Genomic DNA, 16,307 nt, shown 5'->3' with positions numbered 1-16,307 from the left:
CACGGACCCTGATACACCCCTCCGAATTACCAGACAATTCAGAGTCACCTGATTACATATTTGTCAAAGCAGCGAATGGGCAGCTATACTGGGAGCCCCTCTCCCGCAATATCACCATAACAGATCCTGTTTCAGGATTAACACAAATAAGTAAGATTGTAGTTTCTGCAAAATGCCCAGTAAATCTCTTGGGCAGGGATCTTATGTAGTTATTTGGCATAGCGGTGGTTCCAACTATGCAGGGCATGGAAGCGCAGCGACGAACTGACACCTTTATGGTTCAATCAGGGGGTGAAACATTTTATTGGTACAGTCAGGACCTGGTTACAACTGGTCCAGGGACTGTGACCAAAGAACTGATGAACATAGCCATGAGTAAGTTTGCCTCCCTGGACATTGATAAACAGCACCTGCTGCATTGCACCCTGTATTTTTGTAACACACCAGGGCCTGATAATGAGTATGAAAAATAATTATTTAAGCATTGTACAAACGGATTGGTACTGAGAAACTTATACTGGGATGCAGAAGGGAATAGTGTAGCCAGCTGTTCGCTGCCCCAGGAGTTTTGACATTTTATAAGTCCAATAGACTACCACATGTAAGCTTGACCAAGAATAAAAACATACGGTGGGCAGACCTAGGGGAGAGAGTTACAAGATGGGAAAAACAAACAGAACTGGAGTTGTCAGGGCAGGGAATAAAAGTGCAAAAATTGAATTGGGTGACTCAAGCTAACCCAGCTGTACATCTGCAGTCTCGTGGGGACAGCTGATGGATACTCCTATTGACGGAAGAAGAAAATGCCTTATGAGATATACCAGAGACCCTCTGATCATCAGGAAAATCAGATGTAGGACTTATCCGTACTGCAGGTCCAGTTAGTATTACACCAAAATCAGCGTTTAGACCACAAAAAAGACAGTATCCCTTAAGAAATGATGCAGAAGCAGGAATAAAACCTATCATAGCAGCATTACTTAAGAGAGGGGTGCTAGTAGAATCCCCTGATTCTCCGTGTAATACACCTTTATTTCCAGTTAAAAAAGCCAATGGAGAATGGCGTATGGTTCAGGATTTGCAAGCTGTAAATGACACAGTAATACCAAGGGCACCTATAGTGCCGGATCCATACACCTTGTTCAATGACTTAAAACCTCAACAAGAATATTTCTCTGTGGTAGATATTAGTAATGCATTCTTTTCAATACCAATACACCCAGACAGCCAGTATTGGTTTGCATTCACATTTCAGCCAAAAAGATACACATATACGCGATTACCACAGGGATATTGTGAGAGCCCTACTATATTTTCACAAGAAATGTCAAGTAACCTGGCAGGATTTAACCCACCAAAGGGCAGTCATGTCTTACTTTATGTCGATGACATTCTATTAGCAGCCCCCACCCTGCAGGATTGCAGGGAAGATACAGTAGCACTTCTACAATTTCTAGCTGCTGAGGGACACAAAGTGAATAAGAGCAAACTGCAACTTTGGAAAAAACAGGTAAAGTATTTGGGATATGTAATATCCAAGGGAGGTAGAACTTTAGATGAGGACAGAAAAGTGGCAATTCTGCAGGCACCGAAGCCCACCACCAAGAAAGAAATTATGTCCTTCTTGGGAACGACTAATTTTTGTCGGAGCTGGATTCCAAACTATGCCTTGGAATCTGCAACTTTAACTGACCTTATTTACAAAACACCTATGGCAGCGCAGGACTTGTTGCAATGGACAACAGAGGCAGAATCTGCTTTCTGTAAACTGAAACAGTTAATAGCCTCCTCTCTAGTTCTGGGTTTGCCTAATTACCATAAGCGTTTTTTCCAGACTGTAGATTGCAAACAGGGTTATATGACATCAGTCCTAACACAACAACATGGGGATAAGCAACATCCCATTGCTTACTATTCATCACAATTAGACCCAGTGGCACGATCTTTGCCACACTGTGTGCAGGCAGTAGTCACGGCAGCAATGACAGTGCAGGCTTCGGCTTCAGTAGTCTTGTTCCACCCACTTACTCTAAGGGTACCTCATGCAGTCGCGATTATTTTATTACAAGAAAAAGTAGCATATCTCTCTCCTGCTAGGCATCTCTCCTGCAAGACCATATCGATGAGCCAACCTCATATGACAACTGAACAATGTACGACCTTAAACCCTTCTACACTGATCCCAGACGGCACACAACATCGCTGCCTGCAAATAATCGAGCAGAAGACATTACCTAGGAAAGACCTCACGGATGTCCCCTTGATTAATGCCGAGGTGACATACTATGTGGATGGCTCATGCAAAAGGGGCCCTGCAGGACAGAACCTAGTAGGATATGCAGTAGTCTCTGATACTGAAGTTATAGAAGCAAAATCTTTAACGCATCATTTATCTGCGCAGGCAGCAGAATTGATTGCTCTGACATGAGCATGTACCTTAGCAAAGGATAAATTTGTAAACATCTTCACTGATAGCTAATACGCTTTTTCCACTGTACATGTGTTTGCACAACAGTGGAAAAAACGAGGAATGATAACATCTACTGGCAAACCTATAAATCATGCGCAGCTTATTTTAGATCTTTTAGAATCTATTCAATTGCCTCGAAGGGTAGCTATTTGCAAATGTACAGCAACAGGAAATAATTTCAAAAGGTAATGCGAGAGCTGATGCAGCTGCAAAACAGGTAGCTGCAGAGGTATTCCTTCTAGATAAGGAATTACAACCCTCTGAAACCTTGAATTTAGATATGTTAAAAACAATGCAGACACTCACTATGCAAGCAGAAAAACAGCAATGGATGAAACGAGGAGCAATCCTCAAAAAAGGACTGTACATCTCTAAGGAGGGAAAACCAATACTACCCTCTAACTTGTTCCGCTATGCGGCATTGTTGAGCCATGGGCAGTGCCATGTCTCAACATGGGGGATGGTACAGCTGGTAAACCAGGTGTTCACAACGTACGGATTTACAAATTATTCTAAAAAATTTTGTTTAATGTGTCAGATCTGTAACAAACACCATGCACAGGAGGTGATAAAGCCTAAGCAAGGGAGTTTTCCCACACCACCATACCTGTTTCACACTATTTGTATGGATTTTATAAAACTAAACAAATGTGAAAACAAGAAGTACTGTCTTGTCATTATAGATATGTTCTCCAGGTGGATGGAAGCTTTTCCAACCAAGAATTCAGATGCAGCTACAGTAGCAAAGGTACTTGTTAAGGACATTATTCCTAGGTTCGCTATTCCAGAAAGAAGCTATAGCGACAATGGTACACACTTTGTAAATCAAACCATACAGCAGCTGAGTACGTTTTTTGGTATTTCTCTTAAAAATTATTGTGCATATCATCTGCAGTCTGCAGGGCTGGTTGAAAGGCATAATGGCATACTAGAAAGCAAACTAAGGAAATTGATAGCTGAAACAGGGAAAACCTGGCTGTACTGTTTACCTTTGGCATTGTTGAGCATGAGAACTGTCCCTACAGCAAAAGGACTGACTCCTTTTGAAAAGCTGTATGGAAGGGCTTATTACACACCCCAGTGGAAGCCTCTCATGTCATCAGACCAGGAAGCTGAATTTACACTAGCTGAATATATGAAAAAGTTGTTGAGTTCTAAACATCTGTTGCAGTTTAATTCTGTTTCAGGTCAGAAGCAAGCCGAAACATCGGAAGTGACAGTGATGCCAGGAGACTGGATGTGGATTAAAATCGTGAAGCGAAAGAACTTGGCATTGCCAAAGTGGGAAGGTCCCTACCAGGTGCTTCTTTCAATAGCTACTGCAGTCAAGATAGCAGAATGGGCTTTGTGGATACACCTGACGCACTGCAAGTTGATGAGAAATTTCGAATTGGACAAAGACCTTACGTCTCCATCGGGAACCTAAGCACAAAAGTCTGGCTACAAAGGGGGGTCAGATCAATAGGAACTGATCCGTCTCAAACCCAGTGAAGCAATCATTGGTGCTAAGGTCTTGTAGGGCAGAGAGTAAGATCACGTGTCCAAGTAAAAATGACTGAATCAAGAAAATATCTTTCTGGAAGAACCGGAGAAGACAGACAATACGGAACAATCATTTCCACAGAAATATTGCATGACCATCCTACTGACCATCATGGTAACAATAAACTTTTTGTTATGGCCATTTCTCTTCTCTGTTATGCAAGTAGAATTTAGTAAGCATGAGTGGCACCAGAACTTCTACACTTACCAGGCAATCAAATACGTGTATGCTGAAACCTTCACTGTTTTGAATTGCTGGATCTGCACAGCTCTACCAACAGCATATGGGAGATTGTTGCTAACTTCAGTTCCCCTAGGGGCTAATAAGACCTGGGAAAACCTAATTCATGACACATCGAATGTCACATCTGAAGATAAAGTAGCATTACACTTGTCTATTCGTCAAAAGGGAACTGTGTGTTTTCATAAGAATGATACAGTCAGGGTAGGATGGAGCCATTGCAATGTAACAGTTCCTTATAGATGCTACACTAAACCTGATAACACCAGATCTTATTGCAATACAAACTATGATTCGTTTTTTGAATCGATGCATAAAACAATTGAGGAAGTAAAATGTGATTCTGTTCTCTACAAACAACTGTCCATAATTGACAGAAAAATGTTTCACGCAGGACAAGTGTATGTTTATAGTAAAGTTACCACTAAAGTAGAAGATTGTAACTTTATATGCGGAAGAAAAGCATATAAATGGCTACCTGAAAACTGGTCCGGTAGCTGTTTTTTGGGGTACCTGGTTCCGGCCATACGACACACGGCAGTCTTACCTCAAGGGAATATTTGGAATGTCCGAGAAATTAAGAAGCCTGCTAATCCAGTGGGACAAATCAATGCACCTTGAAAATACCATCATGACTTAGGCCCTGGGAATAACAAAGGACTATCGCACATGGATCTAGGTGATGACGTCATATCATGGGCAGGCATAATACCAGCATATGGAGCAACAAAATCGATCTCGGAGCTGAGAAAACTATCTAAACTTCTTGAAATAATGAGTAATGCAAACTTTCCTGCCCTAGAATTGGTAACCGATAAACTAACTGCCATGAGAACAGTGGTACTTCAAAATCGTATGGCTCTTGACTTCACCCTAGCGGCAAAAGGAGGTACGTGCGCTTTAATCCAGGAGGAGTGCTGTTCATATATTCCTGACAACAAACACGAGATAGACAACCATCTTGAAGTAATTCAGCAGGTGTCGGCCATGACCAAACTAGGACCAAATCCATTGACAGACTTTTTCCAGAAATGGTTCGGGGGTTGGGGCAGCATCCTGATGAACATTCTGATTGCCATCTGTGTAGGGATAGCCTTACTGATGGTGTGTGGATGCTGCTGCATCCCCTGTATGAAAGGACTAGTTAAGAATATCACAGATGTTTCAGTTTCAGAAACTTTATACCAGGATGCTGAATTCAGGAATTACTCAAAACTGAAAAAAATGCTTTCACAGGCTTAAGCTGAATGACTCTCTAACTGCAAATCCTAAGTAGGAAATGGTTATGAGAAGAAAAACTGTTTATGCTTGTTTTAAAGGTAGAATAAAGTATTAAAAGGGGGGAAATGTTAAGAAAATATATAACTGCAATGTGCAAGCTTAGATGCATTTAGGGTTAAAAAGAAATTAATACGTTTATTCTGCTTATTCTGTGTGAAATATGTGCAGCTGCAGGAAACCTTGATAAGAGAACAATTGACACTTGAAAGTCTACCATAGTCAGCAGAATGTGTATTGAGGCCAGGGTTGTATCTTGACCCTAGGAAAATGTGTCATATCAAGAACTGGACAGCTGAAGAAGTGTGAGAAACAAAGGAGGGCTGAAATTAGCCCAAGGCCAGGTTGTTTTTCTCAAACATGTTTTTGCAAGACAGCAATTTTCTGACCATGTCAGCAGTAAATCTAACAATATCTTCTTTTCTGACTATGTCAGCAGTAAATCTAACAATATTTTCTTGTGTACATGCAGAGAACTGTATAAGAATAGCATGCTGAACTATGGAAAATCAGACAAACGTTGAACTTACATGCTTTGTCTCCTTGCTGCAAGTAATAAAGGGTGCCTTACTTGAACCTTACGTGCATTGATCTTTGTGTTTTTCTTTACAAGGGTTAAGCGACACAGGGGGGTAGAAAGCATAGGTACAGGTACGGTCAAGAATTTGGAAACAATACTGGACGTACTCATACAGAAATAAATGTTTACCAAAATATACATAATATCTCCTCTGTGTCTTTGACTGAAACACAAATAAAGGTACTTGATAAAGGGTTATCTTTTGTACCTGTTTTTTTTTTTTGTTAATGAATATAATTTTGTACAAGATGTGTTGTCATTTTGTCGCCTTCTTAACTTGAAATTATTTTTGGGAGATCAAGATAATACTCAAAGAACTACTGATTTTCGTTTTCGAAAATCTACTTTTCAGCCACCTATGGGCAAACATGTAACCATTTTTCAAGATAAAGTCATCAGGGACCTACACTTCAAACAAGAGGAATCATTCATACTGGGTAATAATCTATCTGAGTCAGAATTCTGTGCAGTTAGAGATTTAAGGGATAATCCCAATATTGTCATTATCACAGCAGATAAGGGGGGTGCTGTAGTGGTGATGGATATGGAACAATATGTTTCAGAGGCACAAACACAGTTACGGAATATAGCAATAACCCACTCCTGGGTGTGGGTAATGTGGGATTTAACCACGGTTGGCGTGGTTTGGTCCCGAGGGACCAAACAAAGACAACCGTTAACTCAGCATCCCACCACACCAGAAGTGGTTATTGTTATTATATTAATGACATTATTTAAGAAAAGAAATCATTACTTTTCTAATTAATTGCATTGTATACTGCCTCTTGCCCCCCTCCAGCTGTCTCTGGTATTCGCTGTGTTCCTGATGTACTGCGCATGCCTACGCAGTACATCAGAGTTGGGGCAAAAGCAACGGAGAATGCAAGATCTCCTTTTTTTTACTGTTCGCTATGTTAAATGGGTTTAACAGCGAGACAGCTTTAAAATAAGCAATGGAGATCTCCGTTACTTATTTTAAAGCTGTCTCGATGTTAAACCCATTTAATATAGCGAGGCAGGTAAAAAGCAACTGAGATAAGATCTCCGTGCTTTTTACACACTGTGTCACTATGTTAAAGGAGTTTAACATAGCGAGACAGCTTTAAAAAGCAACGGAGATCTGCGTTGCTTTTTATGTTAAACTCTTTACATAGCGAGAACAGTGTTTATACTAACAGAAAAGTCCGGGCGACGGACCTTTTTCCGTTAGTATATTGAGGGATTTACAATGGGCACACTGGTTGGGCTGGCCAATCAGCGTGCACGTTTTAGAGGAAGAATTGTATAATAGCAAATATTACATGCTTATGCCCTTAGACCCTACCAATAGGTTTAAAAGGAGATAGATGAATTTTTGGACTTAGCTGTTGAAGAGGGAATTATAGATAAAAATACCCAGAAACAACTTAACAAAAGGGTAAATTTCCCATTGTTGTCCAACTGGTAACAAGCTCCACAATCCAAAGTAACAAACTCTGCAAACTGGTTTCGCCCAGTGGTGTCATCATTGCAAAAGCTGTGTTAATGCAAAAACATGACTTAACTATACTAGCATTTAAAGGTACAGTATTCCAAAAATGATGTGATGCAATACAAATTTTAACCCACAAAGAAAGAACAAACAAAACGTAAATAATAAACAAACATATTCACCAATATTCATTTAACCCAGGTTTGAACATAGCCCCTAGGTTAACTAGCCACATTTTCTCTTTTTCAAGAATCTTATGTTTAGAAGAAAGTAACAGCTGTGACTCAGTAACCAACTCTATCCCCACAAAAACATAATGTGCAGAAGGGTGTTCACCCTTATATTTGTAAAGAGCACTCCTGGGACATTGACATTGAATATCACTTAGATGCAGGGCAATCCGTTGTTTAAAAGTCTGGATGTTTGCCCCACATAGAAGGCCCCACACTGGCAGATGGCCATGTACACCACCCAGTCCATATTACAAGTGATCAAATGCCTTATCTGATGCACCTTTGAGGTATTGATAGAAGTAAATGACTTGGCTTTAAAAATAACTTTACAATGTACACAATGCCCGCAATATGTACATTCCACTGGCATCTCATGTTTCATGCCAGTATGGGATCTGATGCCTTTTTTTAACCAGGAGAGATGTTCCCCTAGATTCTTACCCCTACAAAAAGGAAAAGAACATCTATCTTCAAGGCATTGATCAAAGAATGGGTTATTTTTAAGTACATGTCAATACTTATTGATTATATCACAAATCTTAAAAAATTATTGCCATATGTGGTAATCATTCTAAGATACATATGATTATCACTCTCATGTCCCACATGCGTGGTCAACTGTAATACCTCATCTCTGTTCATATGTTGTGCAGAACACCAGTTAGAAACCCACATAAATATATAGAGGACATGCATATTGCACCCAGAAAATGCAGCAGGCAAGAACCAAACGCAGACAATGTTATGCTGTGAGGTGGAAATGCTGACCTACTCTATGACTAACCTCCTTTAATGCAGAGCCTGCTATCATGGTACCAGTCTTTGGCTGTCAAGCCTTCCTCACCATTTTTTTTTCTGAAGTGGTCTCAATTTTTTTTTTAAATTATTTAAACAAAAGCCCCATGAAGAAGTGTGTGTACAATATTTGCATAATTTTGTTAATGCATCAAGTTACAGAACACTAGCTAGATCTCATTCAAGATACTCAGATGACTTGTTATATCAGAATCACAGAGCTGCTTTTTCCTTTGATGACATGTTTTGCCTCACTTTTTTCCAGGTTAATGCAACTTACCACTTAGATGCATTTTGTTTCCATTCCATTCTTCATGTTGTCTACCTTCTTCAAATGCAGTGTACTCTTTAAAAGTAGCATTTTAGTAATATTACTTCTTAGTAACCACCTAATAGCACATTTGCAACCACTGTTTCTTATATGGACTTTATGCTTATGAGTACACAATCAAGCACTATTCTTTTTGTTCACAGTGAGCCTGTGATTTCAACCTCTGCAAGTACAACTAACTGAATTCTAGGCTAGGTTGCTTTTTAAATTTTCCATCTCATCATGGCAAACTATAAACTGCGGTGGTGGTGCTGCAGTAGCTTTGTTGCCTCACAGTAAGACGCTGTCTGGTTCGATTCTCAGCTAGAGCGTCTTCTACGTGGAGACATGTGTGAATGGGCATACCTTCGTTGAAGGTTGTGCGTCAGGGCTGGCAACTCGGCATGTAAAAATCCATTGCCAATCATTAGCGGACCGGAGTTCCGCTGTGGCGACACCTAATCAGGAAAAGCCAAAAGACACAAACAATCATGGGCAAACTATTTATTTGAATCAGTCTCTTCAATTCTGTTTGTGTAAGTCACTGAATACTGACTTTTTTATTATTCTCTGTATCACCACCACCGCAGTTTATAGTTTGCCCATGTTTGTCGTTTTTGCATTTAAGTTACCTGTAACACATTGCACTTAAGTTACCTGGCACTTGCTCACTAAAGCAATTATATAAGTCAGCACTAAAAATTAAAAGCACTACACCCTCACTCCCCACTGGCCCTTGTTTTCAATTATTAAGGAATTCCCAATATTATTCTAGCATGTCCAAAGGTCAGTTGTCAATCTCCTCTCTGATCCAGCTGGTGAATCTGGGAATCTTGAGGCAATGTTACAACTGCCTCATGTACACAGACAACCCTCTCCTCCTCCCAACAAATTCCAACACATGTGAGAGATGCAACCATATAGCCAAACTGGAGGCTAAGCTCTCTCAACTCAGTACTGGCATAACCAGTCAGGATGAGAAGGAAGCCACACTCACTACAATTCCAGTTTCACATAGACCTACCACGACAGCAAACCAAACACATAATCACACAAAAACATACTCAGAGGCTCTAAATAAAGATCTGCCTAAGCAGCAGAGACCTCCAAAGCAGACACCCAAGCAACTGCTACCCCAAAACAAAACACGTGCAACACATATCTCACAAAGCCAGTGTGCCGAACAGTCACAGCCCGTAAGACTAAACAACACTCCTGATACACTTGTAATAGGTGACTCTATTGTCAGGCACACTGATGTCCCGCTCACCAGGCTGAACAAGGAGAGGGTCATGGTGAGCAGCCTGTCGGGCGCTAGGATCCGCCACATAACACAAGCACTCAGGTCACTCCAAGGCAAGTACAAATATGACTCAGTCATTGTCCATGCTGGTGTGAATGACCTGAGACGTACCTCCCTGGACTACATGAAAAGAGACATAAAGGAGCTCTCTGAGCATGTAGCCCAGGCCGGTATGACCCTGACCTTGAGTAGCATCTTACCCTCACCAAAAATGATGCCACAATATGAAGACAAGATGATCAATTTCAACAATTGGCTTAAGTACTGGTGTCATTCAAATGGGATCCAATGCCTGTCAGCTTGGGATGATATGCTCGACAAGCCACGATGCTTCACTAGGACGGCTTGCACCTGTCACCCTGGGATTTTGGATATTGGCAAAGGCTCTTGCTACCCCCATAGTGCCTTTTTAGGCAAGGCTCAAAGACAAACCCACCTCCATAGGTATCACAAGGGATAAGAAACTAAGAGTAATGCTACTCAGCCAGAAGTCTAAACCTCAAGATGCACTTTTCGAAACTCTCCTTAGCATGGAGAACATCGATATCTGTGCAGTAACAGAAACCTGGTTCAGGGCTCCCGAGAGCACCCCAGCACTACCAGGTTATATCTCATACCATGCTTTTCGGCCCCAAAACTTGGACAGAACCACAAAAGGAGGGGGAGTATCGATATTCATCAAAGATACCCAAACCTCCAGGTTGGTGGCAAAGCACGAAGCATCAGAGACTATCCATGTGCAACTAACAGTGGGTAAAACTGCCTTCCAGTTTATAGCCTGCTACAGACCACCCTCCCAATCCCAGGAACCCCACTCGACCTTCCTGAGAGCACTGGAAAATATGAAGGTCTCTCCAAACACCATTATATTGGGCGACTTCAACTACCCAAACATAGACTGGGAGCATTACTCTAGCTCCAACACCCTAGCCCAAAGGTTCCTAGAATTTATAAACTCAAATGCTATGGAACAACTTGTTACCACTCCAACAAGAGGGGAAAACATACCGGACCTGATCATCACCAACATGGGGACTCTATGCTCCAGACCAGAAGTGTATCCCTCACTGGTAAGATCAGACCATAAACTAATGTCACTGGATATTCACATCCCGACCCCACCCCCTGCCCAGAAAACCACAGTGAAAAACTTCTCGAAAGCAAATTTCACACTCCTCAAAACTGAGGTGGAATCCTTCAAAGCCCCGGCCTGTGGAAAATCTGCCCAAACCAGAATCCTTTATAAACGCATTCTATGAACACCTTCAGGAATGCATGGATCATGCGATCCCAAATAAAACCAAGACCCAATCCTCCAAAGGCAAACGTCCTGTCTGGTGGACCCCAGCCATAAACAAACTATACAATAGAAGGAGGACGCTACTAAATGATAGAGCAAAATCCCAAAAAGGGAAGGCATCACTGATCAGTATTAGCAAAAAACTACAGGCACTCAAAATTGTCTAAGGCCAGCTTCGAGAGAAAAATTGCACAGGACACTAAGGATAATCACAAGGCTTTCTTTAGTTATGTTAGAAACCTGGGTGGTAATTCCCAGATATGCTCAGAATTAGTCCAAAATGACAAAAAATACTCTGAACCCACAGACATTGCCAACATCCTAGCTGACAGGTTCAGCGCAAACCCCCCCCCCCCACCAAAAGGGCAAATATCTGTCCCAGCAGAGTGCTGCCCCCTGTCATCTCAGATGCTCAGGTAAGAGCCGCCCTCTCCAAAGCAAAAAACACAGCATCAATGGAACCAGACGGTGTCCCGGGCTGCGTCCTACATGAACTCCAAGAAGTGCTAAACCCAAACATAAAACTACTGTTCAATCTCAGCCTTACTACAGGATATGTGCCCAAAGAGTGGCGTACAGCAACAGTGGTCCCTCTCCATAAAGGTGGTGCCTCAACAGATCCTGGAAACTATCGCCCCATAAGCCTGACTAGCTTGGTCTGCAAAGCTATGGAAAGGATCATCATGGACCTCATAAATAAAGATATTGGGGACCTACAGACACTGGATCCCACCCAGTTCGGCTTTGTTAAGGGCAGATCCTGCCTCTTAAACCTGGTTGATTTCTTTGAAACGGTCACCAAGGCCATTGATGAGGGGAAGGTGGTCCACACAGCCTACCTGGACCTCGCAAAAGCCTTCGATACAATACCCCACTCGGGCATTATAGATAAGCTCACCAGCTTAAATATAACCCCTATGTCACTAGATGGATTGCAAACTGGCTCAAGGACAGAACCCACATGGTTAGAATTGCTGGAGCCATGTCAGACTCCAAACCAGTTACAAGTGGTGTCCCACAAGGCTCAGTCCTGGGAACTCTCTTGTTCGGTATATATTTCTCGGAGGTACAGGCCAACACAGAAGGACTGTGGCTGACCAAGTTCGCAGATGACTGCAAACTGGGTGCCATAATTGACTCTCCAGCCGACACATGCATCCTCCAAAAGGGCCTCATAGAAACAGACAACTGGTGCCAAAGCCATGGCCTCAAGCTAAATGCCAAAAAGTGTATAGTCATCCCCTTTGGCAAAAACAAAGTGCCAACAAATTACCACATAGGTGGTAATCCATTAAGTACAGAAGAAGTAATTAGGGACCTGGGGACCCAAGTTGATAGCAATCTCTCATTTGACAACCACGTGGCCAAAGTGGTTAGAAAAACATTTTATATAGCCCACCTAATCATGAAGGGATTCACATCTAGATCAGGGAGGTCATCGTGCCTCTTTACTCATCCCTCATCAGGCCCATAATTGAGTACAATGCCCCTTTTGGGATGTAGCTTACCAGACACCTGCAGCAACTGGAAAGACCCCAAAAGTACCTCACCAAGAGGATCAAAGGGCTCAAACAGATGCCATATGCTGCCCGGTTAAAGAAACTCCAGCTCTACTCAGTAGCATACCGCCTGTTCAGAGGCGACCTGTGCCTGACGTATAAAGCCATGTCCAACCCGGAATTAATGGACATGCTGCACCTCAGAAAATCCAAATCCCATCGAGCTACGCGCTCGAGAGACTTGAACCTCAGCACTGAAATAAATAAGACATGCTGGAGGGACAGATTCATAACCCAGAGGCACCCTTCACTATGGAATAAAATCCCAGTCCAGGTTAGGCAGAGTCCCTCATTGACTCTCTTCAAGAGGAATCTTGATGAGTGGATGGGAGATCATAGATTTACCCCAGGTATCACTTCTGTGTCACTGTTAGACAGAGGCACAGTATACTAACCTCGAAAAAGGGTATAGCAAAATAAATTTAAAATGGGTGGCGAAAGCCAAACACATTCTGGCTAGGCTTATAAATGCCCTAGGGCAGATAGCCTAGTATGAACCTATGAACCTATGAACATGTCCCTACTCTCTACTCCTTTATTTTCTCCTCTGCTCTCCTCTCTTTTCCACTCCTGTCCTTGCAGCTCACAATAGTTGATTTCCCTTCCCATTTTTAAGTTGAAATGAACGTAGTGTCACTTGCCACGTTTTCTGTACTGCTTACAATATTTTCTGAGCACTTAGCATGCTCCTTCCACTTAATGTATTACAGAATCCAGTTATACTGTTTTCAGACATGAGCTGTCTGCTGTAAGAGCTCAGCATTAAACCATCTGGAAACTAGAGCAAATGAATATGCAAGGCAGCCAGAGGAGCTTAACCAGGAGGAATAAAAGGAAGTTTTAACAGATCTGCTCTCTTAACATGCAGTGAAAAGGCCTATCCCTGTCAGTCTGCACAATTTCTGATTTATGCTAAGGGCCCTAGCAAGTTCAGATTAGTAAGGAATGAGGAGAACATGCATTCTCTACCTGGCATGGGGTAGCGCACATGGTGCACAACCAACATCACTGCATGCCATGCTTATTAGCTGACATTTTGACTGCTGCATTGTTGGTAGCCACCACATTATATCTGCTGATTGAAAGGGCAAGGATGCTCTGCCACTTGAGTAGTTGATTCTTCAAAAACAGTTTAGTGATATATCCAATATTGCTTGAAATATTAATCTGATAAATGGAATGAATGTTGAAACTGGGTGAAGGTTTTTGGATACCCTCTTAACTGCACAACAAGTAAGAGTAATCAGAAACAACAGTTTTCTGTTTAATATTTTCCCATTGTTTTTATTTGTTTTTGAATTTAATGTACTCTTATTACATACTTTTATATACTTTTAAATTATAGATGTATACAAAAGCCATTGTCCTGATAACAATTTATTTGATTGTATCACTTTTAGTTGGCACTAATTGCGTTCTGAATCCAGGCTTTGTAGTTGCAGACTTTGGTATAAAGTCCTGGCTTATTCTCAGCACATGTCTGTGAAGTAATACCATGTAGCTGTCCACTGCACACAGCTGGGGCACCAGAATCCTGAAACAGAATGGTAATGTATGCAGTTTATTAAACTGTTTACTCAATATTTTATAATAAAACTAGCAGTCTACAAATATATCATAGTTTTACTCAGTTGTAAACATTCTGTATATCTCAAAACCCTGTTTAAAGCCTAAAGTTCTTCCAGAAGTCAATGTTCTACTACAAAATGACTGTAACCTCTCATATCCAAATAAGACCAGAACAATATATAAAAACCCCATAAGAATATGGAACACACCAAATATTTTTGTGCCACACAGAAACCTGATTCAAAGTTGCGGAGAGCACCCCAGCCTTACCTGGTTACTCATCCTATCATACATTCAGACCCCATACTGTGAGCAATAAAGCCAAAATAGGTGGAGTGTCAATATATATTAAAGACATACACACCTCCAGGCTAATCAAACAATATGATGCACTGGAGACACTCCAGGTGCAGTTAGCCATTGACAAGACCCTTATTGAAATCATAGCTAGCTACCAGCCCCCAAATCTGACTCAAGATGGCCAATCCGCCTATCTGGACCTGTTCAAATCTATCAAGATTCAGCCCTTTACCCTGATCCTGGGTGACTTTAATTACCCAGTCATAGACTGGAAGAACTAGTCATGCCAGAACACAAATGCCCATAAGTTCCTCAATTTTGCCAATGCAAACCCCTTGGTACAGGAACTGTAGTTGGTACCCTCAGAGGAGGTTAGATAATATTTTGGACCTGTTATTATCCAACATGAGTAACCACTGCACCATCCCTACAGTATCATCCTCCCTGGTAAGATCTGACCATAAAGCAGTCACTTTCGAAGTCACCATCCCCCCGACCCCCCTTTAGCTAGGGTCAAACATACAAATTTCTCCAAAGTTGATTACAGCCTCCTGAGGGATGGTATAAACAGCTTCATAGCCCCCCCCCCCTCCCCATAGGAACTGGCACTAATATCCAAAACTACACAAAAGCATCATACGAGCATTTATATAGATGGATGGAATCAGGAATACCAGACAGGGCTAAATCATCCTCCGCAAGGAAGAGTAAACCTGCCTGGTGGACAGCTGCAATAAACTCTGTAACAAAAGGAAATAATTGCTGTCCAGGACCAAGGAGGAGCTCAATTGGAAGCAATCTCTCCTTAGCCTGAACAAGCAAATAAGGGCACTAGTGAAATCCACCAAATGATACTTCGAGTCCAAACTGGCCACATCTACAAGAGACAATCATAATGCCTTCTTCACATATGTCCACACCCTCAAAGGAAGCACCCAGATTTGTTCAGAACTGGTGGTCAAGGACACTACATATACAAATGCCATAGATATAGCAAACTTGCTGGCTGACATATTCAGTGAAAACTTCACCCCTCTGATCACCCCCATCAGTAAATTAGGACATCCCCAGTATCTCCCACTTCCCCCTTATATCTAGGAAACAGTTCAGCACTGCTTTCTCAAAGGTAAAAAATAAAGCCACCATGGGACCTGATAGCATCCCAGTCTGCATCCTACTTGAACTCAGACAGGAACTTGCAGCACCATTAGGCATCCTCTTAAACCAAAGCCTGAGTACTGGCTTCATCCCAGCTGAGTAAAGGACAGCCACTGTCATCCCTTTGCACAAAGGTGGAGCATCCACTGATATGAGAAATTATAGAACCATCAGCCTAACTAGCCTGATCTGCAAGGC

At 41.8% G+C, this 16,307-nt stretch overlaps 1 protein-coding gene across 1 annotated transcript in view; it reads right to left on the bottom strand.

Moving 5' to 3' along the window:
• Nucleotides 1-14,478: 14,478 nt before the first annotated feature.
• The window catches only part of LOC122808081 (trypsin-like), a 162,003-nt gene continuing 160,174 nt past the window's right edge, over nt 14,479-16,307 (bottom strand). Inside the window, exons 5-6 of the mRNA XM_044079056.1 lie at nt 15,870-15,872; nt 14,479-14,616 (exon numbers count right to left, since the gene is read on the bottom strand). Coding sequence (XP_043934991.1) covers nt 14,479-14,616; nt 15,870-15,872 — 141 coding nt within the window. The remainder of the gene's footprint in view (nt 14,617-15,869; nt 15,873-16,307) is intronic.

This window comes from Protopterus annectens, chromosome 8.part0, assembly GCF_019279795.1.
Source record: "Protopterus annectens isolate FY-2018-M chromosome 8.part0, PAN1.0, whole genome shotgun sequence".
NCBI lineage: Eukaryota > Metazoa > Chordata > Ceratodontiformes > Protopteridae > Protopterus > Protopterus annectens.
Note: the sequence above shows the minus strand (reverse complement) of the source record. Positions and strands in the feature narration are given on the sequence as shown.